Raw genomic sequence first — 25,183 nt, 5'->3', positions numbered from 1 at the left:
TTTATATACAGTCACCTCAAGTGAAAAATAAAGCAATGTAAACTTAAATTCCAAAATATTATTTTAAATGATATAACAATATCCCCAAAAGTCCTTCTTCCAAGAGGAAGAGGACTGATTAAGTGCCTTCATTTATCAGGAAATGATCATTCTAGTACCAGTTACATGAAGCAGAATAAGGGAGGGTATCCTGTGGTACCTGTAGAAAAGAGTGACAACTCTGCTTCAGGAAAGCATCTCTGTGTAAGCAAGTATTTGTTTGAGTCCTTATGGACATCAGCAGCACGTGGAAACACCTCCCATGAACCAGGGTTTGATTTAAGCCGGCACAGCTCTGACTCTGACCACCTAGAAGCAATGTGCTTTTCCGACCATGCATGCACCCAGGGACAGGAAGGAGTGCCCTGGTGGTAGGACAGCCTCAGACATGAGACAATTACCACACCAAGAGTCAGAGCAGCAAATTTCATGCTGCTGGAAAAGATTTAGTGATTACCTCAATGCTGCTTCAGAGCAGACCAAGAAGTTACCACAAAGCAGTGAGACCGGGACTGCGTCTCTAGTGTGTTGCATGAAAAACACTCCAGTGAGTCAGTGATGAGGATAAACTGAGTTCAAGGTTATTAGGAAGAAGGTTCCTACACTTGGCAAAAGGGACAGGAGGCTGCCCAGAGGAAAAGTCTTGCAAGGACTGCTGTTGGGCCCAGTAAGCTTAAGTCTGCACAGAAGAGATCCACAGGGTGTGTGTACACGCGTGTGCAAAATGTTTTTTGCACTGCTGCTGCCAGGGGCTACTATTCCCATAGGGGCACCACACAACAGTAAGTGAAAAATCAGTGCTCTCTCTCAACCTAAGGGAAAACAACACTGCATCATCTCAGGCGGAGGGCAAGTGCCAGTTCCTAACTGCAACTCTGGAAACAACAGTGCTGACCCTCATCGTCCCCCTGTATCACCAAGGGAGGCAGGTAACCCCAGGGAGAAGCTCAGCGCCTGAAAAAGGATTACACCACTACAACTGACCCAAAGCAAGGTGATGGGGATGTCCCTCTTCATCTCACCCTGAGCTAAAGTCCACTTGCGTCTCAGTCCTCCAAGATGTGATAACTCTGGCCGTGGTCCAGCGAAGCACACAGCCTTGATTTCACTGAGGTTGCTCAAGTGCTTCAGGTTACCTGCACCTTAGGCATTTTATGACTCCGGGTAAGAATTCCATCCTTAGGCTTTGCTCCCCCTTTCCTGGGATAATGCAGACAGTGCTAGTGTTGCACTCACTAGATAGAGCATAATAGGAAAACCCACTGGGCTTCCTCATCCCTTTACTTACCGCACCAACTTGTTAAAAGGTCGTTTAAACCTCACAAGGGAAACCTCTGGGAGGCAAACAAGATGCCCTATAGATATATTCATCCTGCTGCTCTTCTTTTTCCCTCTGATGAGCCAAACATTCTTCTGGAAATCTGTACAGTTGCAGAAAGAAACCCTCACTACTGCTGTACGGCTGTATCTGCAGGAGACATCACAGGCACCTGTCCTGCTTGGACACTTTTGGACATGATGTCCCCTTGCTGAATTTTCACAGAGCAAGGTCAACATTTTCAGAAGTAAAGCTGTGTAATAGATCCCCAGAGTGTGATTTTCAGAAGAATCAGGCATGGATGCTCGTGGTGCAGGCATCAGCTGACACCACCAGGGAGAAAGCCCGGTGTCGAGCTAGCAGAAAATACCACCCAGTGATCCTCGCTTAGACTCTCAAACATGTGCCTTTGCTTTCAACACGCAGAACAACAGGCAGCCCCTGGTGGACAACACACGGAGATCAAGGCAGCTCAAGGGATACCCTAAATCTGCAAAAGCTCTGATGACTGTTTAACCTAATTTGAGAACAACTAGAACAACAAGCATCCTAACAAAGTTTGCAGCTGTTTAAGTGCTTTGACAAAAATAAGCTTCAGAAAAGAATAGCAGGCTTTGGAGTGCTGAGCCACAGAAGCCATACTATACCTATGAAACACATACACACATCTATAGGCATCACTTAAACACGTTCACCAAGTACTGTAAGCCTCAGATTGTACCTCACGCAGAGAGTATTGATTTTAAAGTTTTCAAACTGCCAAAAAAACTCTGTTCTTTTAGCCAAGGTTTAATCCTAGCCTCAAATAAGAGGACATAGTTGTCATGAATATGTACACACAAAACAAGAAACAACAACAAAAAAAGACCCACCCCTGTTCTCGTCCCACAGTTTTTCAGAACTCAACAGCACTGAGCATGAGGTTCTCACAAGTGTGTAAGTGACTTCAGACTCTCGCCATCGATAGCAGTTGCCTGGTGAAGTGGCACACTGGGTACCGCAGGTCGCCCTATTCCCAGCAAGAGGCTCTGGGGGGTCAGAGGACTTCACGTCAAATACATCCCCATAGCAGTTGGCTAGCTGCTACATGGGTATTCGTTCAGCACAAGGCAAAGCTGATACCTTCCTTGCCTGCTTGGACAAAAGCTATCTTGTTGTGTTGGTCTAGTGTAGGTGAATTACACACCGGAGCGTCGCTGCAGAGCGACTGCTAATTGCAAAGGGTTATGTCAGAGAAAAGTCGTGCCCTTGTAATCTGTAGCGCTTTGAGCACATGCACTGCTAAGTGATGTACTTCTCCTCAGTCCAAATAAACCTCAGGCCTGTACCCCAGCTGATTCCTGGCACAGACCTCACAGCAGATGCCATGGTAGGTCCCTCACTGTTTAAAAAATTCATAACTTTTGCAGAGTATTTCACTGCTCAAAGGGGGATGACAGAAGCTCTGCGGGCTGACCTATATTTGCTCCTTTTGACCACAGCAGCAAAGTCAGGTCAACGGTGCAGCCTTTGGGAAAGCTGTTGCTTGCGCTCGTTAAGGAAGTGCTCTCATAAATAATTAACCTGCAGCCTCAGTGCAGCTCACAAAACAAATGAGCGAGGTACCTCCACTCAGGCAGGGTTGAGCTGGCCTCCTTTCACTGCTCAGCTGGTTGTTGCCAACGGGAGAGATGAGTCTCACAGAAGGCCTCCAGACACAGCTCCCCAGGACAACCTCCCCTCCTTGCTTTAATTTAAACGAGCCTCTTCACACTGAGGCCGTGACACCCCTGGATGAGGGTGCTGCAGTCGCAAGGGGGAGAAGCAGCTGGCGACACAGCCTGGGGCCGGTTCCCTAAGCAGCAGAGCGTCCGTGGAAAAGGAAGCTGGTGTTTCTGATTTCCCCCAGCACTGAGGGCACCGATGAAGCATACTATTGCCCACGTCCCAAGAGGTGAGCAGCCATGGAGGGTGGCACTGGCTTTCTGAGTGTCTTCTTATGGTATCACTGGCCGTTTGAGAGATGGTCCCTGGTGCTCCGCTTGGGGAATACAGCTTCTCTGGAGTCTGACAAAGCCTCTTCTTGCTGGAGTAAATGCTCAGGATCTCCAAGTAGAGCAGTTCACTATACTACACTTAGGCTGCTGGGAGAGATCAGACAGAGAGGAGAGGAGAGGCCAGGCATACTGCGTGAGCATGCACTAAAAATACCCTCCATAAAGCACAAGCTGGCAACCAGCTCTTTCAAATAAATTTCTCAGACAGCTTCTTTGGCTTGCCCCTCTCAGCAGCCTAGCCAGCTGACGCCAGGACACAAGCTGAGGAGCTTCAGTCATGCTCTGGGGAGACTGGTGAAATGTGGCCTGCAGAACTGCCCTCTAAGAGCAGACACGACACCCCAGAGCTTGGGGAGAGCCACACTGGGTGAAGTTCAAACAAGCAGCAACCTGTAAGACTGCTGGAGACAAGGTGTTCATACCGCCTATGCCTCTGCAAAAGCAGGTGGTGTTTCTGGATACCATCTCTCTGTGCTTGGGGGGCACTGACTGAAAATGGCATTTATTTTTTTCTTTTCTTTTTTTTACACTGCTCCCTGAAAGGTTGCAAAATGTATGACCTGATTTGGAAAGTACCCAAATCCTTGCAAAACAGCATGTCAAAGTTTCCCCACAGCACAGCACAGGCTGCCTCTGCCTCTGAGGTTTTTGGAAAGGAGACTACGAATGTCACAAGTGTCTGGTCTGAGTGTGGGAGGGGGACCTTGCATCCATGCAGCGTAACACACAAGGATCACAGAAGTCTGAAACTCTGTCTCGCACTTCCCAGCTATAACTGTGGCTGGAAATACAGGCTACAAACGAGCAGAATGAGAAAGCTGCTCAAAAGGTTATCCATTCAACACAGTACTGCCTCGGAGCAGGTTTTCTCAAGGCAAGATGGGACAGTCAAATTTTCTGGATTTCTGCAAGCATGGAAGGAAAGAGACCTGTTACACAGAAGCAGCTGAGGTGCTAAGATGACAGACAGGAGCAGCTTGACAGAAAAGGAGAAGGAGCTGTCAGACTAACTGCAATAAGGCCAAAATTGATTTAGGGATGGAGAATGCAGACATGGGTAAGCTGTAAGCTGTCTGCAGAGAAGAGCCTTCCTCACTTTCAAGAAGAACACTGCAGTGCAATCCCTCCAGAAATGCAGTGATAATCCTGCCACCTCTGACTTCCCCCGCTGCCTCAACAGCCTCCTCACCAAGGAGATGCTCTAACCAAGCGGGAACCCAGCCCCACTCGGGTGAGACAAAAAAGTCTGATGGTTTCAAGGCAGAAGAGCAACCGGCCTATTATGGGAAGGCACTGGAGCTGTGAAAAGTCACCCATCAATCCAGGTCTCAAGGGGCCTCTGGAGGTCAGCTAGCTCAAACTGCTGTTTAAAGCAGGGCTCTGCTGCACACCTTGCTCCAGAAGAGCCCCTGAACTTGGACAGGCTGAACCCTGGGAGCAGGCAGGATCAAAGAGAAAGCACTTAAGGGATGAGCTGTTACAGCCCTTAGAAAGCTTCTGGTAACCATTTACAAGTGGCTGGCTATAGATGAAAAACTCTGAGTCGGAGTCGCAGATGAACAGCGTTCCCCCACAGCTCCGCTACATTAATCACCCTGCTGGCTGACTTATCTCTCTACATCAATTAAAGACACAACATAAATACTGGATTAAAAAGCTGCAGTCATGTTCACTGGTCCGTGCGTGATTTATCTGCAAGACGCATACAAACACACAGCCAGCCCAGAGATTTTCTTTCACGACACTGCTGAACAAAAATCCCAGCATCCTACCGGCTGACGAAGGAGAGCGCCGTTTTGGCGTTGGGAGAGTATCTCACCTGCTTTGGTTGCTGAGTGGAAGGAGGGAAGGCATCTTTGTGCTTCTCCCTCCCCTCTCTGCTGTCACGTCCAGACCCTCCTGCCGCTCCTCCTTCATCTGGGAGAGGAGTCCACACAGAGGGTGAGCAATCAGCAGGGCTTCAGAGCAGGACGGGTCTCTCCTGGCCCAGCCCTGCTCCCCTCCTCGCATCCCCCCTCTCAAGACGTGGGGGCAGAGCTTCTGCCTGAGCGGCGGCTTCCAGGTGGCAGGCTGCAGCAGGGAGGATGACAGGGAAGGGCGATACCTCCCCGGCAGCACCAACGCAAAGGCTGGCTTGGGGGCTGCATGCTCGCAGGCACACTTGCAGTGGTCTGCCAGCTGCAGCTGAGCGAGCAGGCACTGCAAGATCTTATCACTGAGCATCTAGACACATCTCTGCCTGGGCTGAAGGGGGCCCAAAACAAGCCTCAGGTAACTCCTGCTCACATTTAGCATCCCCAGAAAGCCACAGGCTGCTCAGATGATACCAAGGTCAGGTGCACGGTGGGGACAGCCAGGCATGCAGGGGTCCAGGGGAGGGCTGAAAATCAGCAGAGTATCCTTACATGCTGCAACGGGAGCTCCTGAGTCACTGAGATCAAACACTGATTTCTAATAAAGGCAAACATTCAGCAAAGAAAGGCAGGGCACTGGGTACCATGCAAAGCCATCTGGCCAGACTCTCCGCGGTGCCACCCAACAAGATGCACCGCTGACACCCCCTGAGAATCTGCACCCACCCTTTACAATAGCGTCGGGGGAAAAAAAGAAGCAAATGACAGTACTGCTCAGCAGATGATCCTGTTCCTAAGGGAGTCCAGGAGGCTTAGGCATTCTCGACAGGATCTCCTTTTTCTCTTGGCCTCTGAAATGTGCATATTCACATGGGTGCCTGGGATGCCTAGAATTTGTAAAGCAATGGAGCAAAATGACATTAATTAAAACTTGAGCAGAACCTGACAAATTCTCAGTAAACTAATCTGCACGCCTCAACAGTCTCACCGAGAGTGCTCCAAGTTCAACAAACGTTTAATTGCTAAAAAATGCAGTGAAAAAATGCATTTGCTAAGCACAGATGAGACTTAAAAATTATACCCCAATCCATTTGCAACTACACCTGGTAATGGAAAATAAATAACAAACACTGAAAAAAAAAATCATTTTCGCAGCTTACTTTTTGACTTGTCCTGTTATTTCAAATCATCTCCTCTGCAGTGACTTTGAAAAGGAATTAACCAGTTTCTGTATCAAAGCTGGGAAATGCATTTCACAGGAATCTTTTTTTTTTTTTTTTGAGTTCAGCAATTTAACTCCAGTCTACAGCAGCAGAGCGTTTTAAAAGCTGAGAAAAAAAGTTAAATGTCACCTCTTCACCTTTTAAAGCACTGCACTCAGTATCACAAGAGGTCTGCTGCGTGTGTTCCAGGATGCCTTTGAAAACCTCATCCAGACAACCCCACCCTGACATGCAAGCAAGGCCCGTTTACACATCTGCACCTTTTTTTCCTGTTCCTGCTGCATGCTTTCTGTGAAATGCCGCTATCTAAGACTGGACAAGTTTTCTTCTCAAATATGCACTCAGCATTCCCCATATGTCTTTTTCCCTCTTAGCATAACCTCTCTCTCTTCTGATTGTTTGTTTAAATCCACCAGAGTACGATGAGCAGCTGCAGGGATCTCCTGGCTCTGTTTCCCCTCCACGAGCTGTTTATCTACCACATGTGATTAATTCAAACACTCCCCTCCGACAAGCCCTGCTATGCACCTGTCTGCACTGAGCCTCCCAGTGCAGCATGCCCCAGTAAAAGAAGGCATCTCTCCTTCAGCACGAGGACCAAACGCTTGCTCCACCAAAACCACACACAACTTCTAAAGCCACAGCACTTGGTGAGCACCGACAGTTTCTGTTCAGATCCCTGCAGTTTTTTGGGTTAGGTGCTAGCCTCCTGACTTCCAGCATGGAGCAGCCGCCCCATGTGGCAGATGCCAAATGTGCGTGTGTCCCACCATCACACACGGAATCAGTCCCATCCGACTCTGCTGCCGGGCTGCAACTGCAAGGATCGATTCGCTTCACCACCTCCTGGCATCTGAGTGCACGACATCTTTGTTACAGCCTGTGGTGAGCACAGCATCAGGAGAGATGCTGCATGGTGGTCCTCAGTGGGGGAGGCGAGTCATGTGGTGCCTGTTAGGGTCCCTCTCTCTGTGATTGCTCCCTTTTCTGCCCACTGAACTGGCAGTTCGATAAGCTAGACTAATTGACTTGGACCCTTTGGGAAGTCTGGCAGAGCACAAATCCCATCAGATGGTAATTTTTTTGATGTGTGGCCCTACACTGTTCAGGCTGGAAATACCAGCACATTTCTAAACAGTCCTTGCATTGACCTGGACATTTCTCTATACACTAAGAATTACATCTACCAGGACGGCTACCCTGCGCCAGGCCCAACAAAAGTAATAGCAACAAGTATTTTTCAGCTGAACGTTACCTCTCAAGGTGCTTTGTGAGAAAAGCCAGAATGGTTAAACTATTCTGCAAAAAGGAAAGAGGGAGAGACTTGTCCAAGCTCACGCAGTAGGCCAGAGATTAAATCAGAGATTAAAACTGAGCGTGTAAAGTACCAGGTGAGCCAGCGTTCTCTGCAGTGCCAAGCTGCCCAAGTCAAGAGGGGCCGGGAAACAGAAAAACGATCTCTGCGTCATCTTTGTACTCCCCTGACCCCTTTGACTCAAGACTGCCAAACACCCCAAGGATCTGCGGACCAAGCAAGGCTTTGAGGTATGGAAAGCTCTGCCCGTGGTGGCCTCTCCCTGGCCTCTGCCTCCCTCTGAAAGCCTGAAGTGGGATATGCTGGAGCTGCAGGGCAGGCTGGCTCCCTGCAGGCAGAGGATAAGATCTGCCAAAGCTGAGGCAGCCTTGTGCTGGCCTCCAGGCATGCAGGAGCCAGGATGGCATCAAACCCTGGCCCTGAGCGACGACACGTCTGTACCGTTTTCCAGCCTGCACCAGCCTCTTCCACCTCTAAATGAACTAAAGAAGTAAAACAAATAGCTGAGGAGAATCCCTTTCTGAAGAGAAAAGGCAAAGTGCACTGTCACTACCAGAGAAATTGCATACATCTGCACATACCAACAAGGGAACTCCTGGAAAGGGGAGCATCGGGGGACAATGTATAAGGCTCTATATAGCAGCTAAGTAAAGAGTGTATAGTTAAAAACTACACAGAGGCCCTTTGTCTCTACAACACAATGCTAGTGGCTGACATCCTCAGGAGCCACCTCTGCAACCCAGGTTCATTCCAACCGGGTAACTCCTCATCTCCCTGACCACAGAGACACGACAGGTTTGGATACCCCCCAGCCTGCTAACTCGGGAGAAGGCTTTTTGCTTGGAAAGAAGCAAACAAATGATTCCAATGCTGTCATCCCAGCATTGCCAGAGATTTCCAGGTTGCATTCCTTTGCCTTTGTGGGTCCAGGGTCAACGTAGTAACAATAAGCAACAGCGACTATTTACCGTAGCACCCACTGCTAATTGCCAGTACCAACACGCTCCGCATTGTCAGGAAACCAATGTTCCCAGCACCCTAGGTCCTATCCAGCCCTCTGCAGCTGCCCGTTTGCACAAATTTCTCACAGCTACAGCTCACATTCACAACACTGCAGCATTTGTCCAGTTTTTTTCCCACCCACCACGTAAATAAAGTGACAAGTGACTTGAGAGATGAAAGCCACGTGCCGATGGGAGGAGATAAACGGGGAAGAGACAGAATATACGTCACAGCGCTCTACCCCTCCCCCAGCTCCTTTAAAAACAGAACACAAAAAAGTCCCGATGCTTCAATTGCTAAATGATAAATTAACAAAGCAAAGCAAAGCAGGAGCAAAGACATCTCCCACAATCTGCACAGAAACAGCAAAATATACAATAGAAAATGTCACTAACACCCCATTCAGGCAGATGCACTTAATTTTGTGAATGACAGGTTATTAAATGGAAAAAAATTTGACCACCGGTACTTTGCTGCATGGCTGTTCCCCTAGCTATCACTTCCGCCCTAAGTGACCTTCTGCTTAATGCTGGGTGTTTCTGGCCTGTAGTCCTTCCTCTCCGAGACATTGCGTTTCACCTTGGCACTAACTGGAGACTCCTGGTTGAGCGACGGACTTGAGTGGGATTTCTTCAGTCCTGGTGCGTCGTTCTCGCCTCCGCTCAGCAGCTCCTTCACCCCTTCTTTCAGGAGGCCAACGTAAATCTCATAGCGATTTTTCTGGGAAACGAAAAGAAAGGCCCGAATCAGCCTAGGAGAAATTCTGCAGAAGCATTTTTGTGAGACCGTCTAGGTAACATAATGGTTTCAACTGGCCTTGAGAGCTAGGAGTCTAATATGGATGCGAACAATGGCGGCTAATGTAAATTACACTGTGCAAAAAGGATTTCAGGCAGGCTGTGCCTAGGGATGCTGTGCAATTTAAGGCACTCAGTTCTGCAGCATACAAATCCCAGCGCTCTGCTGAATGGTGGCTCTCGCCTAGCAGGAGTGCGTGGTGATTTCTGAGTAACAACACCAAGCAAGAGCTTGCTGACCTTAGTCATGCTGAGTCACCTCCTATGCTCACATATATCAAGACGTTACGTGCCTGAAGAAAGCATGGAGTTAATGTGCAGCAAAATGGAATAAGGGACAACAAGAATCATGCTCTGGATGGCTACATCTCCCCCCTGCAATGCACCATTCCCATCAGCAGGTCCTGCTTTTCTGGATTCAGAAACCAAAGCAGGGTCCTTTTAATCTCAGACTGTTCCAGCTTGGCCACCCCCAAGCCCTTGAGAAGATGCCACCCTTTGAGAAGGAAAAGCAGATGAGAGGGATATGAGAGCAGCAGGGAATATTCATTCCCCTGACAGGACAGCTAACGATGAAGGATAAAGCGTGCTCTCTGTCCAGACACTTCTATTTTCTTCACTTTACCACGCTCCATTCCTGCTTGCTCCCGTTCCTTCTCTGGAGCAGAGCTTTCCTGTTCCAATGGGAAGACTTTGCTCTATTGTGTCACGGTAACACCTTTCCGCACAGAACACCTCAGCAAACAACAAACTGAAGGTGGATTAACAAAAGAGCACCGCAGGGCCTCGAAACCATTACCTGGGGCAGGAGGTGTTGGGAACAGAGCAACCCACCTCTTGGCATTTGTTCAATAACCTGACCGTGACATAACCACTACAGACATAATGCAGGCATTGTAATGAAGGTGATCTCAGTGGGACAGGGGCCGGCGAAAGAAAGTATAAATGTTTCCACTGAAAACAGCTGCCAAACTGTTATGTTCCTGACTAAGCAAAAAGTGCTTTGAGAAAATTCTTCCAATTTGTAATAAAATAAAAAATACCATGTAATAATACTTATTTACAGGCAAAAAAAAAAAGGCTAAAAGCTTTGTAACTACTTTAAAGAATGGAATACAACGGAAAAAAAAGGAGAGAATGTGACTGTGTTTCCAAAAAGTCCTTTGAATAAACAAAACCTCATAGAGGAGGATCATAAAAAAATACACCTAAAAAAAATAAACAAACAAAAAAAAAACCATTCTCTTATCAATTCCGTATTTGGAGCTCCAGAGACAAAGACGTTAAGCAGGTAAGATGTGTCATTCAATACGAAAGGAAATGGAGAAACAGCAAGCAGAAATCTGACAATGCGCTGGGCTGATGAATGATTCATCACACAACGAATGGGACACCTCTGCAAGAAAAAGAAGCCACGACAGTGAGTGCTCTAACCCTGGTATCAGCACAATATGCATCAAGGGAGAGGAGAACATTACTGCCGTATGGAATTTTACTTGTTTTACTTGTCCAGTAAACACCTCTGGGGTCACAAGACCTGGCAATAAGAACAGAAATCCAGGACCAGTTCTTCCTGCACTTCTGTCAGTGGCCATTTTATCAGGGACTCTGCGGGCTCATGATTTCTGTCTCATCTAAGCAATGCATCCAAAAGTTTCTCAACTGATCTCAGCTGCAAACTCGCTCTTTTAATGACGATCTGACATTTGAAGAAGCTACGTATTCAATTTGGTGGAAACTTTTCCTTAAAAGAAAGCAATCTGGAAAATTCTGTCAAGAAAATAAGACAAAAATTAAAAAATGTTCTAAAGCTTTTGCAATTTGAAGACAATGTATGTACTGTACGTACTTCTGAAGACTGAATGTATGTAATGAAGATGAGATGAGACAGCCATCCATCAAATTTCTGACTTCACCTCTCACTGACAGTGCTTGAAACATCTCTTGCTCATAAATTTGCCATTCTGAGCAATTATAACCTGGATTAGCACTTTTTCAGACAACAAACAAAGAGGAAACGTTCTTTGCTTGGTTTTTACAAGCAAAAGCACCAGCAAGGAAAAATGATCGAGGACACATCCCCGAACAAGGACCAGGCAACTCCTTGTTCACCTCCCCTCACAAGGAATTGCCATCGCTTGTATTACATCAGGAATAAGAACGAAGGGAACTCAAGTGGTTGAATGAAATTACAAGAGCCTACTGAAAAGGAATCTGGTTTCTTCCTCCCTAATGGGACTATGCTGCTTTCTTTGGAACTAACAGGTCCTTTTTGCTGTGCTTGGGGATGTATCAGTCTGGCCCTTTGTACACAGATGAAAGGTCTGGCCTGCAGGCTCTGCTTGAAAGAGGCAAGTACAAAATACTGCCTCACCTGCCTCTTGTCCTTTTGCTGTAACCTCATGCAGCAAAGTCTACCACCAGTTCCTGACTGACCCTGACAGCACTTTGTTCTGAAGGAAAGGTGAAGAAATTCCAAGCTGGTGGAAAGTTTCCATTCAGGACTTTTGTATAGCTCTTTTTTTTTTTTTCCCAAACTGCTGAACTGATACTTCAACATGGTCTGTGAAATCTGTGTCAGGTAATTCAGCTTTGCACAGCAGCACCTTGAATCACTGTCTCACACCCCACCAAAGCTGGTACCACCCTTTGCCTGCTTAGACAGGCATTCTTGCAGCGCTGGTCACAGATTTGAACCATGCAGTTCAATCGCTGTTCACGGGTCTCACTAGGGGAAAATATATCTTTTGTTTAATGTGCTATGCTGGTTCTGCTTTGTCCTGAGGAATCTGACATAATTCTCTAAATAAAATTGACAGGGAACAGAAAACAAACATACACACCCAACAATCTCTTTATCAGTCTTTCCAAACCATCAGACAGTATAGCCTATGTTTCATCCTAACTCATCGTGCTTCCAGGAGCGATAGAAAATAAACTTTGAGTCAAGGGCCCAAACCCAAGAAACTCTTTTGCTCTCCTTAGCTGCGCAACACCCCTATGGAGGGTAAGTGTGTGGTTTAAATGTGCAAATCGGAGTGCTGTGTTCAGAATTGACTATGCCATTGCTCACAACCCCTTGATCACCGCTGTTCAACCAGCTATCACATTGGTCAGGCACAATTTCATCTTCATAAACCCATACTGATGATTGCTAGTCACCTTGTCTTTAATGTTTTTGGAAGGGACTTCCAGGAGAATTTGCTCTACCACCTTTTACCTGGATGGAGAAGAAGCTAGCCAGCCTGTGGTTCTCTGGACCTTGCCCCTGCTGAAGATAGGAATTTATTTTCCTCCATTCCTCAGGAACCTCACCTGATTACCAGGACCTTTCAAAGGTAAATGAGAATGGCCTCCCAATGTCATCATCCAAGTCCCTCAGAGCTCCACTCATGGGTGCAGCCCATCAGATCCCATGGATGTGTGTGTATCCTGCTTAAATTATTGCCTGATTTTATCCTCATTCCCCAAGGTAAGTCTTCCTTGCTCCAGATTTTCCCGTTGGGATCGTGGTCTTGCAATTGCTGAAGGCTAGTCTTACCAGTAGACCTAGACAAAGAAGACTGACTACCTTGGCCCCTTCCTGTCCTTTGTGACCAGGACCCCTGCTTCATAACAGGCTCTAGCTAGGACGCTTATTTTCCCTGTTTGTTCTGCTGCTAATATACCCCTAGAAAGCTTTCTTCTTGACCATCACACCTTCTGACAAATTCAACTTCACTTGGGCTTTGACTTCCTTAAACCCAACCTCACATGCTCAGACAGTATCTCTATATTCCTCCTATGCCATTTGCCACTGCTTCCACTTCTGTACATTTTTATGGTTGATTTTTTTTCAGGAGCTCCCTGTTGATCCATGAAGGTTTTCTGCCACTTCTGCCTGGTTTCTGGCCCATCAGGGTAGAGCATTCCTGAGCTAGAAGGAGATGATACTTGAAAACTGACCAGCTCTCCCAGAGCCCTCTTTCCCCCAAAGCTATATCCCATAAGATCCTTCCAAGCAGTTCCCTGAACACGCCAATGTCAGCTCTCCTGGAGTTCAAGGCTGTGATCCTACTCTTTAATTTGCCAACTCCTTACAGGATCCTGAAGTTCACATCTCATAGTCACTTGCATCCACAGTTGTCCCTGACTTTCATATGCCCGACCACTGCTTCCTTATTCATAAGTAAGAGGTCCAGTGAAGTGCCTTTCCTTGTCTGCTCCTCGATCACCTGTGTTAAGGGGTTGTCACTGCTCTCCAGAAACCTCCTGGATTGCTTGCACTCTGCTGTGTTGTCTCTCCAGCAGATATCATGGTGGTTGAAATTGCCCAGGAGAGCCAGGGCCTGCAAACACAAGGCTTCTTCCAGAACTTTGAAATGGCCTATCAGACAACCAACACAATGTCACCTGTCTTGGTGTGCGCACTAATCTTGACCACACGCGCTCAGCTGGCTCATTACCCTTCCCTAGGCAAAGCTTCATGTGATCCTGCTGCTCACCCCCATAAAAGATGACTCCCCCTCCACTCCATCTACGTCTGTCCTTCCTAAAAAGCCTGTATCCATTCATGGCAGCACTCATGTTGTGTGAACTATCCAAACGGATATCTGTGGTCCCAATGAGACTGTAGCCTGCAACTGCACACAGATCTCTGCTTTATTCTGTTCATTTCCCATGCCGTATGCATTGGCACACAGGCACTTCAGAGGCATCCAGCTGTACTGATTTCTCAAAAAGGGTACGGGAGCTTTCCCCATAATGTTGTCCTGTGGGCTCTTCCTTAATTATGTACTATGTGTGAGATGAACCTGCTTTAGCCCTGTTTTGTTGATTAAGAAGTCTTTCTTCACATCATTGTGTAGTCTTCGCTTACCAGTCCTTTCCACCACCTCCTCATTTGATTGTTTATCAGATCATTTCAGATATGTGGGATGTGGAAAATCAAACTAGCCAACTGTGCTCCCTTGACAAAACAGCAGGAACACATCTCAAGCTCACCATGTGCAACAACAGCAGCCCAGAGCTACAGCAAAATCGAACTCACAACAAGGGGCTACAACCTTCCTCTGCAACAGCAGAAGTACACAGCCAGTCAGCCCAGGAGCAACAAGAGGCCCTCCAAAACAATAATAACACACATAATACATGGTGAGAGGCTTACTTCAGCTCTGAAGGCTTGTGTTACCTCCACCATCTCCTTTGGTGGTCCCCCTGACTTCTTACCTGAATGGAGTTTCATTAAGCCACAGCCTTCATCAGAACTGTTTGTATGTCTGAGGAATGTAGGAGAGAGCTCTGAGCTCTTTAGTCCATTAAAATACACACCCTTTGCCCAAGATGGAGAAGAGAATATCAGTTACAGCCTGAATGAAAACCAGGAGCCACAGCAGTCCCTGCTCCAGGACTCCTTTACTCCACTGTCAAATTGGTATGCTCATTCCCATGAAGAATTCCCTCCTTCCAGGCAGAAGGCAGCTGTCTCTATCAGCAGTTGATTAAGGGACCTTTCTCTCTGCAAACACTGCCGATAAACTTTAATCTCTTGGAACCTCTATGGATCGTAACAGAAAATACCTCTGCTCTTTCTTCAGTGTGTGGATATTCCTTGTAAGGCAGTGGCTGCCTTAAGATCCTTTCAGATCCAAGGCAACAATGACTTGCAGTTCTGTGGGAAAACGCTCAAAGGTGCAGCTATGAAAAACACCAGCCATCTGCTGGGCTGCCCAACCCTTCCCACATAGCCCTACCATGTGGCAGACACAGTAAAAGATAAAAGCTGCTGTCAGAATCTCAGAACAATGTCCCCGTACAGCTGCCTAAATTGCATCAGTCACTCCTGTGATCTTTAATTCTACCCTTCACCTGCTCATCCTGATGTCTAGCTCACTGGTAGACAACACAAATAGCTCTCAAGAGGCAGGCTTATGACATAAGTTTTAGAAGAGCTATGCCTTCAGAACATACCAATGCAAGATAATTATTACGATCTGCATTACTCCACAGTGCAGTAATTCCAGGTAAAGACAGGAGTCCCACCACAGTGCACAACACACAGTCTTACAACATGAGACAGTTCCTGCCTGAAAAGCTTGTCATGTCTTCAAAGAGATAAAACAGGCAAGGACGGAGGGTCATGTTTTTCCATTTTATAGATAAGGAGTTAAGCCCACAGCCAAATTCACAGGAAGTCTTTATCAAAAGAAAGAACCACATCCCAACTTCTGGGATTGCTGTGACATATCTGTCAAAAAAGAACATCCTCCTCAGTGGGTAAAGGTGAAAAATGAAGAACTCCTGGATTGTATCACAAATCTGAGACCAGCTCCATCCACACCTAAAAAGTAAAAGCAATAATGTTTCCCATACATACCTCAAACTCCAGATAGTGGTCTTTCAGTTTGTAATCATCTACTTCCTTTCCTTTCAGCTTCTTGTCAGGAGGGTAAGAGCGATGTTCAGCAAGCTCGGTGGAGATTTGCTTCAGCTTAGCTTCATGGGATTTCAGCTGTTCATCCTTCAGAAACACGAGGCACATAAATTACAGAATATAAAATACTCAGTAAGCAAAGGAAAGTAAAGAGAGATCCTTGTATAATAACAAGTAATTTCTCTCTTTCCCGTAACTAATTTTAATTAGATTGATCAGGCTTGTTTTCCCCATCCTCTGCCCCCAACAGCTCTCTCAAAGGCATCCAAGCAAAGTGGCCAACTTTGCAGAAGAACTCAGCAGTGAGCAGATGCCACTGGGAAGGATAGCAAACCTGTCATCCCTTGCCTTGCTGGGAGCAGCGGAAGCAGCTTGCTGTAGAGCACTACTGACAACATGACACTTCTGCTTTAATACATTTTTGGCAAATTAATTAAGGCTGTTATACAGAGTCAGACCAAGGGCAGAATGAGACAGGCAGAGACCCTGCCTCAGGTCTTTGCAATATAAAAGTAGCTCCTTCCAGGACAGAGAGGACAGGGTCCTTACTTCCATTTCTATTCTACCAAATGCTCTCCAGTCTGTGTTTTCCATTTGTTCAGAACAATGCAATGAATCCAGGAAAGGAAGGGTTGTCCTCTCCTAAAAAGGTATCTCATTTTGCTAAGCTGCTACCAGCTTTTTTCCCACTGTGCAGTTGGAGAGAGCAAGGAGCTGCTACTCCCTCTTTCTAGGCAATTTCCTTTATCATAATCCCAGGCCCACTCACTTCCTCCAGTCCATCTGTCAGCTAACCTTCCCTCAGCTCAGAAGGTTTCCAGCTCCTGCTGCATGGCCTTCTGGCCATCTCTAGGCTTGGATCTAAAATTATGTTTGATTTAGGTAAGTCCAAAATATCAACACAATCATGCAAACTCAATGACTTAGGCAGAGTCAGAACAGCAGGTAGCACCCAGCTCAGCTAACAAATATTTACCTAGCCTCAGAAGAGGGGACTGCTGCCAGTAGTTGTCCCCTAGTGGTGTGGATGTGCAGCTTGCAGCTTCAAGCCTCTATCAGACATGTCTGCAGCACACTGAGTCACACCAAGGACTAAGCCTTTTAGCTCACTGAATTGGAGCTGCAGAAAAGAGCAGAATGGGGAAAACTTCTACAGAGGACAACAGCTGATTCCCAGCTAATCTTGTGTTTCACCTTCTTTTTGCAAGAGGACCGTAGAAGGAAATATGTGGGATAATTTGCCTCCGCCTATACATGGGTGGGCTCAAACTGATCTCTATTGACTGCCAAAAATCCTTGTTGCTGTTAGTAACTACCCTTGATCTGCTGCTTTTTCTTTAAGTATCCAATCACTTCTTACTTCGTGCTAAATTGCTGGTCTCAGTGACATCCTGTTGCAGTGAGTTCTCCAGTCTGATGACAGGAGGTCTTTGAGAAGCCATTAATTTGGCACTTGTAATTTCCAGGGCAGCAGCGCTTTGGTGTTTTTGTGTGTGCATGCCCACCCTCGGAAAGAAGGCAAACAAAGCTACGAGATCCTTTCTACACTGGTTGTTCCTTTACATATAGTTTTGTCACATCCCTCTGGACTAACCAAGATCAGACACTGAAAGCAAACTTGTTCCAATGATCTTGTGCAACCTGTCATGTCCACCCTGTCTCCCTTGCCCATGTTATGTTCTCAAGGCATCCTGACATCTGTCTGACTGGGAAAAAGCCCCCTGAAGAAGCACTGTGCATCATGATTCAGTCCACAAAATCCTAAACAGCAACCAGAGGGATTTGACAATTTCATATTTTTTGGTCTGCCAAATGAGAAGCAGCCTGCTGGCAGCTTTTCCACATTGACAGATAAAAGCAGACATGTTTCTGCTTGTCTTTGAATTTATCTGCTTTGAACACTTAACATTCTTCTGCCTTTAGCTAAAACAGCTTATCTTATTCCACTTTTTCTGTCTCCTCTTCTTCAAGACGCAAACCACAGGGCTATATTCTATTTTTTTCCCTTTCCAGATTAAACAGAAACAGTGAGACTAGGAAACAATGTGCTAAATGGAACAACCACACAGAACAATGATGAGTAAAAAGGCTTTTTTTGGTGACTGGGGGTAAATTATTGAAACCCCATATCAGTATATAAAAAGTATGTATGAGTAAAAGGACAAGTTATTATTATCCTGCATGAGACATGTTTTAAACTTTAACCCAGAATAGAAGATAGAAAGTCGGTCACCACATCACAAGGAAAACGGCTATTGCCACAGAGAGGGAAAAAGCAGGGGCGATATAAAAACACCCTCTTAGAGAAATGCAGATTATGAGATAATGGTTTCTAAGGAGTGTTGCTAAGCTATGAAGATGGCAAAAATGCATTTAAGAAGCAATCCAGCATGAGGAGATGACTAAAAGTTACAGGATTTTATTTGTAAAATTATATACCTAGGACTGGGATCTATCCCCTCTGCCACTCTGTCAATCTGATTGACACAATCAATAGTGGGTTCCTGTCTATGCAGGAGGAACTGCAGGCATCCATCACATCAGAGTACACAGAGCTATAGGTGCAAGCACCAGGCACAGCCAGTCTGAAAACAGCAGAGGTAGGTGTTTGTTCATGCAAGTAATAGATGTGTGAAACTCCCTGCCACAGGTTGTTGCGGAAAATAAAAGGTTATGTGATCCCAAGGGAAGACCATGGATGCTCATGTAAGAGACAGTTGACAAAGACATAAAAGAAGAAATCCCTCAGCTGATAAGGATTGGAGTCCGGAAAAGAATTATGGGAAAAATATAATTCATGTTTGACTGATGAAATCAGCTTTCGCCCTTTATCACCCCAATAACCCAAACACGCAGGAATACATCCATTTCTTCTCAAACAAGTGGCAATAAACTCTCAAATTCATAAAATCACCAGTCTGATGGTATTTGAAATGTCCTCTGCAGAGCTATATCCATGGGATGAAAATTCTCTATCTAGTACTAGGTATACTGGTGATTGTTTCTTTCCTTTGGAAATATAAAAAAATTATATTCAAGTCTTATCCTTCTCTCCCCCTACTTAAAATCTTGGCTCAGGAAACGAGCAGAGATTTACCCTGCTAGCAGACGTCCGTGCATGCCTATTTCTCCTACAAATACCAGCACTGACAGGAACAAAAAGAAAAAGTTAAGAACCACCTTCCAGGCCCCAGCCAGTCAGAGAAGTCTCCATCACCTACCCTCCATACAAAAACAGCTCACCTGAGATAGCTTCGTTGTGGTAGCTGGCAGGAGTGGGCGACTGAACTTCTTCTGAGAGCCAATAGCTGCTGGAAATGGTGGTGCAGAGAAGACAGCAGCCACACAGTTAATCTTGTTGATCCAGGTCTGCATTTCTTCTTGGCTCCTGGGGAAGAAACACATACTGAGAACCTGTTGACTCAGCCTCCTCTCCATCTTCCCTACCCCTTCAATGGCACTTTTAAAGTGAGAACATGAACAAGTTTCAGTCTGATGAGTCTTCTGGCTCTTGTGAGCAGTTAGTGTCTATAACTCACCCTAACATGCATCTTTTCCTAATTGAAACCAAGTGACACAGGAAACAAGAGGCAGAGAATGCCCTGATTCAGATGTGTGTCGTAAGGTCTCAGCTGTTCTGTACCCAACAGATCGCTAGGAGGTTCCATGTGGATTTCAGTAGAAATAGGCTAACGTAGAAAACTGATGCACAGGTTTTAATGCCAGAAGCAAAAGGCAGGTCATTTGTTCTGTCTGGATATCACAGCCTGAAGAACTTAATCAAATTACTCTTGTATTAAGTAGTAACTTTGTTTCTGACCAAAGTATATCTTCTAGAAAGACATCCGGCTGGGTCCTGATGACATCAGGAGCCAGAATCCAAGACTGCCTTTGGTCATTTGTTAAAATGATTAATCACCCTGACTGTTAAAAGTTTGTGCCTTGTTTCCAAATTGAATTTCCTGCAGCTTCAGCTTCCAGCTGCTGCATCTTGTTATGCCTTTCTCAGCTAGATTAAAAAGGTTCTTAAAACCTGATCTTTCTCATAAACTACTTGTGCACTTTAATCAAATCACTACTTAATCTTATTTCTGATCAAATAAACAGATTGAACCTCTTAAGCCTCTGCTTTAACTTGTCCAGGCATGAATTTGCCCCTCCTAAAAAAACGCTTTCTTTCCTGAACTATTGGCACAAATCAAAAGAGAGCACTTACTGGGCTTGGAAAAGCAGGACCCTCCAATCTGCTGTTTTAAGCTTGAGGACATTGGGTTTCTTCTCATAGTCTGTTGCCTTGGATGCCAGCGCATGATGCACGCTAACTGCATTCTTCAGATCTTCCTCCGACAAAGCCTTTTCTGGCTTGTACTCATCCTACAGGAATTAACAAGATAAAAAATGGCATCTTATTTCTCCATGTGCTACTCCTCTTTCCTTAACCTAAGAAAAAACCTTGTTGCATAGTCATGAGAAGTACTGAAGTACGTGAACTGAATGCAATATGACTTGAGCACTTGCAGTTCCCACTACTTTTAAAATCTCCTTTTTTGTTTTGGGGTGGTTTTTTTTTTCTTTCTTTTTTCTTTTTTCTTTTTTTTTTGCCTCTTTGCAAGGGAGAGAAGTAGTTCTACTACCTGCCCGACAGAAGAGAGGGGAACAAGGAATAGGTGATTATCAAAACAGCTATGGACTATTTGTCTTCACTTCAGGAATCCTTCATGGACAGCCCTCCAACTCCACTACTCAGCTGCTAGTTCCTGCTTGAGTTCTCAGCTCCCACTGCTCAATTTGTATTTTTCTCAATTATCTTTGTACGTCCCTCTCGCCTTTCTATCATTCTCCACAAAGCAAATATAGGAACAACATTTAAACCTCTCTCTTGCTATGACACCAGGGAGGCATGATGCTAGCAGTGACTGGTGTGCCAATGCAATGACAGCTTTATGACCCAGCACCATCACACAGCTTCTTTGCACATCTTCTCCAATCCGTATCCATCTGCAGCCTGTATTGCAGAAACGAGAAGGAACCATCCTGGTTGACCAGGCCAGCTCCCAGTCACATCACATTACACAGTCTCTTTGTAAGCACAGAGCTGTTTGTCCTGCAGGAGGGGAGAGCTTCTCTGGGCAGGGTCTGCACAGCATGGTCCTGACACGACAACAGTACCACTCCACAGGGACACGAACTCCTCTATGTTGCCGTTACCACCCTGGAAGCAGTCCTTGATCTCCTGAGTAACAGGAGCTGGGTGGGTGAGTGCACAATCATGGTGTAGCCACAAGTTTGGTTTAAGGCCCACCCGACTATAAGTGGTTTTCTGAATATAAGGAAAGCCAGCAGCATTTTTTTAAGGAAAAAAAAACACTTACCAGCAATGCTGTACCTGTAAAAATAAACACAAAGTTTCTTAGGGAGAGGCCAAAGCAGCCTGCAACTGACTCTATCGCTCTCCTTTGGTAAATCACAGAAATCAGTCTCGTCTGAAACACCCACCAAGGGAGTGGGTATGATGGCTGCAACGCTCAACAGTAATTCCCTGCAGTTGTCTTAATTATTGATCCCTTCACTTGAACACAAGAGTGATGAGGCCAGGTTTAGCAGACAACAGACTGCAGAACACAAAACATGCGCAGGGCCAACATTAGCTTCAACACCCCGAGAGGTACTCGTCCTGGAGAAGAGCTGTTTAACATGCACGAACTGATTCAGAGGGCTTATCTGGTGGTACACAGACAGAGGCTGCAAATGGAGGCAATTAGACCACTGCTAAGGGCATCTGTGCTCTCACCAGTGAGAAGCTGGATTTGCCAAGGTCTCTCCAGGATGTGTTTCAGGGGATGGGGGTCACCACCCGTGGTGACCAGCATGTCCCAGAAGGGAGGGCAAAGTACCCCGCTACTCTGTCATCTTCTCATCCTTCCCTGCAGAGGTCCAGCTAGTGCCAGACCACAGCCTGATGCTTGGACATTTCTCCAACACACAAGGAAGAAGCAGCTTACCAGCAATATCGTCACTGCAACCATTCCACTCGGGGCCAGACAAGGGCACCACCCACCGCAGATCTGTGGCAGGACTAACGGAAAGGCACTGCTCTACAGATAGCCAAAGCACAGCCTTCAGTCTAATCGCCTGTGACAAATTAGGTTTTCAAGGTATGGTAGAGAGCTAAGCCAAATGCCTCTCCTCTCTCATAGATGGGTCCCAGCAAGCTTTGGAGATCACGATGTACTTTACCTACTGCATTCAGGGCACTCCCTAAACCTTCCTCACGGAAAATCTGGGAAAGTCTCTAGCCAAAGGGCAAGAACTGCTGGAAGCTGTCCAACACCTGGCTCAGCCCTATCTCGAAGATGAAGGAAGTAAACCCTAAGGTCAGCGCCCTACCTCACGGGTACAAAAGCTGATTTATTTGGTAGTAGCTCTGGGGTAAATTACTGGCTTCACTATCCAGGGGCACTGAGAAAATTCCAGGCCAGGAAATGAACTTAGATCCCAAAAGCATGATATTCTGGCTTTCCTCAAAGTACTGCCGTGAGACATTGACAGCTATTGCCTTGCTTGGTGCCTCCCAGCCTTCTCTGTGAGATGAATCCAATGATCACAAACTCACTCTGGTGCCTAAACCTGTTCCAGAAGAACTCCACATTTGGGCAGCCCCAGAAGCAGTCTTGACTCAAACCCCTCCTTATCGAGGGAAAGAGTTCATGATAATCCTTGCTAATCCTCCTGGATCAGCTGGCTGCCGTCTACCTTGACAGCTGGGGCTCTGCCAGGTTCTCCAAAAGCACTGATCGGCATACCGGAAATGTCTCCAAGTAGTTGGCCAGCCTCAGAGAAAGTTGGAGGGATGTGAATGTGCTGTCAAAATTCCTCCCTTAAGGCCTTCAACTCCTCTTAACTGGCAGGGAATGCTAGGGGCGCAGGAACACCCGTGTCTCATATGCCATCAAGGACAGCACATGCTCTGAAGTGCTGGTGTCAGCACGGAGGTGGAGCTGAAATGAGAGGCAGCTCACTAAAGTTAGACCACGACAGCGGCAAGAAATAGATGAGGAGCCAGAAAGGAAATGCGACCTCTGCATCGACTGAGGGCTGCCACGAATGCTGCACACAATACGACTACAGGCTGAATTCATCCGCCTCAGACCCCTTACGAATGGCTTTCCCGTATTCTGCTGACCCAGAGTCAACGTGTTTCTATATCCAGTTTTGATAGACCAAAGAACGGCAATGGGCTTTTTATCAGCCAATGTACCCGTGGGTGGATATCTCTGCTCAGTTGCATGTGACAGATGCAAAATTCTTTCTTTCAGAAAGTCTTGTCACTGATCACTTTACATCATTACGGCTTTTTTTTCCTCTCTCTCTCTCTCTTTAATTTAATGGAGGAAACACGTTTGAGGGAAGTTACATAAAAATACCTGAAATCCCACAACATTATGAAGTGCCACATCAAAGAGCCAAGATGTTACAAACCCCAGAGCAGAGTCAAAACATGAAGGCCCATGTCATGCCCTCCCTGCCCATAAAGCAATTTCAAGCAAGGAAGTGAGGTCAGCCTCATGTCCTCTCCTTACAAACCTCTCTTCTGTATGCACATCACCTCCCACGTCAGTCTAGAGAACAGACATTCTGTCAAGCTCCTGCTTTCCAATTTCCTCTTGATATAAACAGAGGGCAGGAAATTAACCTTGGCCTGAGGATGTCCAGAGTCAGGGCGAACATCCCAAACATGTCAAACTTCTCATTTTATATAATATTGTGCAGGCATGTTTAGTTGGCTAATTGCGATAGCTTCCACTGAGCCCCTCCAGTGGCTTCTGTGCTCACTAATTCAGAAACCATCTCTCTCATATCACTCATTAAAAAAGAGAAACAAGATGCAGCACAGTAATTAGCACTGGAGCACTTCCAATTGAAAAAAAAGAGTGAGCACAGAGACCAGACTGCCCAGATAAACTCACCTGTAAATCTCAAATGACCACCATTTAAGGAACCACTCTTGTCTATGGACTTTGACAGCAAAACAAGGAGAAGAAGACAGGGATGCAAAGAGAATGAGAAGAGAATCAGGCCCACACTACCCAATGGGGGAATCACAGCTGTTAATATTTATATTACAGTAGTGTCTTGAGGAAACAGCTGAGCTACAGATGAATACAGAAAGCAACGGTGCAGAGGCTTGTATGTTTGTGTGCGTACAGCACCTAGAACAGTGAGATTTCTCCCTCCTCTGCTTGAATAGCACTCAGTGCAATGAAACTATCATCACAGCTGTTTCCTCCACAGATGCATAGATAATGAGAGAAAGAGGGAAAACTTGTGTGTGCAAGCACCATGCCGGGTAGCACCATAGAATCAGGAGAGAAGGGAAACAGAGCCATGGAAATCCCTTGCCAATGACAACCACCAGAGTTTGGGATTTCTACAAAGAAAACAAGCTGTTCTAAAATGCTCCTGAACTTCACAAAATTAGGAAAATTTCAGTCTCCTGGTATATGTTTACTCCAGAAGTCAACAACAGTTCAGCAACTTCTACTATAACTCGGGTTAGTCTAGCTGTACATTTTAAAACCCTGTCATCCTCAACTTCTGTGACAGCACGTGCTTAACAGAGCAAAGATTGTTTCAGGGTTGAAGCAAAGCCCTGCTGGACCTTCTGGAGCTGAAGAGTAACCTGATTGTGTTTCACTGCTGTAGTACAAGGCACTGCTGCTGAGCAGGGGTTACAGGCACCTCGGGGAGGCCCACAGCTGCCCCATCACTCTTGGAGTGAGCCATTTCCCATCAGACAGACCCCTCTGTCAACTGTTTTTGGCACTAAACTGTCAGTCTTGCTCGTCACTATGCTGCAGCTTCAGAGAAAGTGGTTTCAGAACTAGGTGGGAAAGTACATCAGCATCTGTACATGTTGTCAAAGGACAAGTATTTTTACCTAGTATTCCAGTGATACATGCAGAAGTTTTTAATTAAGACTGTAAAATAGATAGCATCTCTAGTTCTTTCCCTTGAATGATTACTAAACAACTCTCAAGGATCAAATAAGGAATTAATTAATGTGTTATGGACAAGGAACCTTCTTACTTCTTAGGGAGCCACGTAGCCTTTTCAGGTAACTGCTAAATATGACTTCAGAAATCAAAGCAGCTGTCTCAAATTTACACAGGAAAGGGCAAATACAAGCC

The 25,183-nt window shown here is 46.0% G+C and overlaps 1 protein-coding gene across 3 annotated transcripts in view; it reads right to left on the bottom strand.

Moving 5' to 3' along the window:
- Nucleotides 1–9,074: 9,074 nt before the first annotated feature.
- The window catches only part of PSD3 (pleckstrin and Sec7 domain containing 3), a 100,145-nt gene continuing 84,036 nt past the window's right edge, over nt 9,075–25,183 (bottom strand). For all 3 annotated transcript variants that reach the window (XM_035310195.1, XM_035310193.1, XM_035310194.1), the window contains 4 exons: nt 20,212–20,369; nt 19,239–19,383; nt 15,939–16,082; nt 9,075–9,506 (listed from right to left, as the gene is read on the bottom strand). In XM_035310195.1, the coding sequence (XP_035166086.1) occupies nt 9,294–9,506; nt 15,939–16,082; nt 19,239–19,383; nt 20,212–20,369 (660 nt within the window). In that variant the 3' untranslated portion in view covers nt 9,075–9,293. The remainder of the gene's footprint in view (nt 9,507–15,938; nt 16,083–19,238; nt 19,384–20,211; nt 20,370–25,183) is intronic.

The sequence above is a fragment of the Oxyura jamaicensis genome, chromosome Z (genome assembly GCF_011077185.1).
Source record: "Oxyura jamaicensis isolate SHBP4307 breed ruddy duck chromosome Z, BPBGC_Ojam_1.0, whole genome shotgun sequence".
Lineage (NCBI taxonomy): Eukaryota > Metazoa > Chordata > Aves > Anseriformes > Anatidae > Oxyura > Oxyura jamaicensis.
Note: the sequence above shows the minus strand (reverse complement) of the source record. Positions and strands in the feature narration are given on the sequence as shown.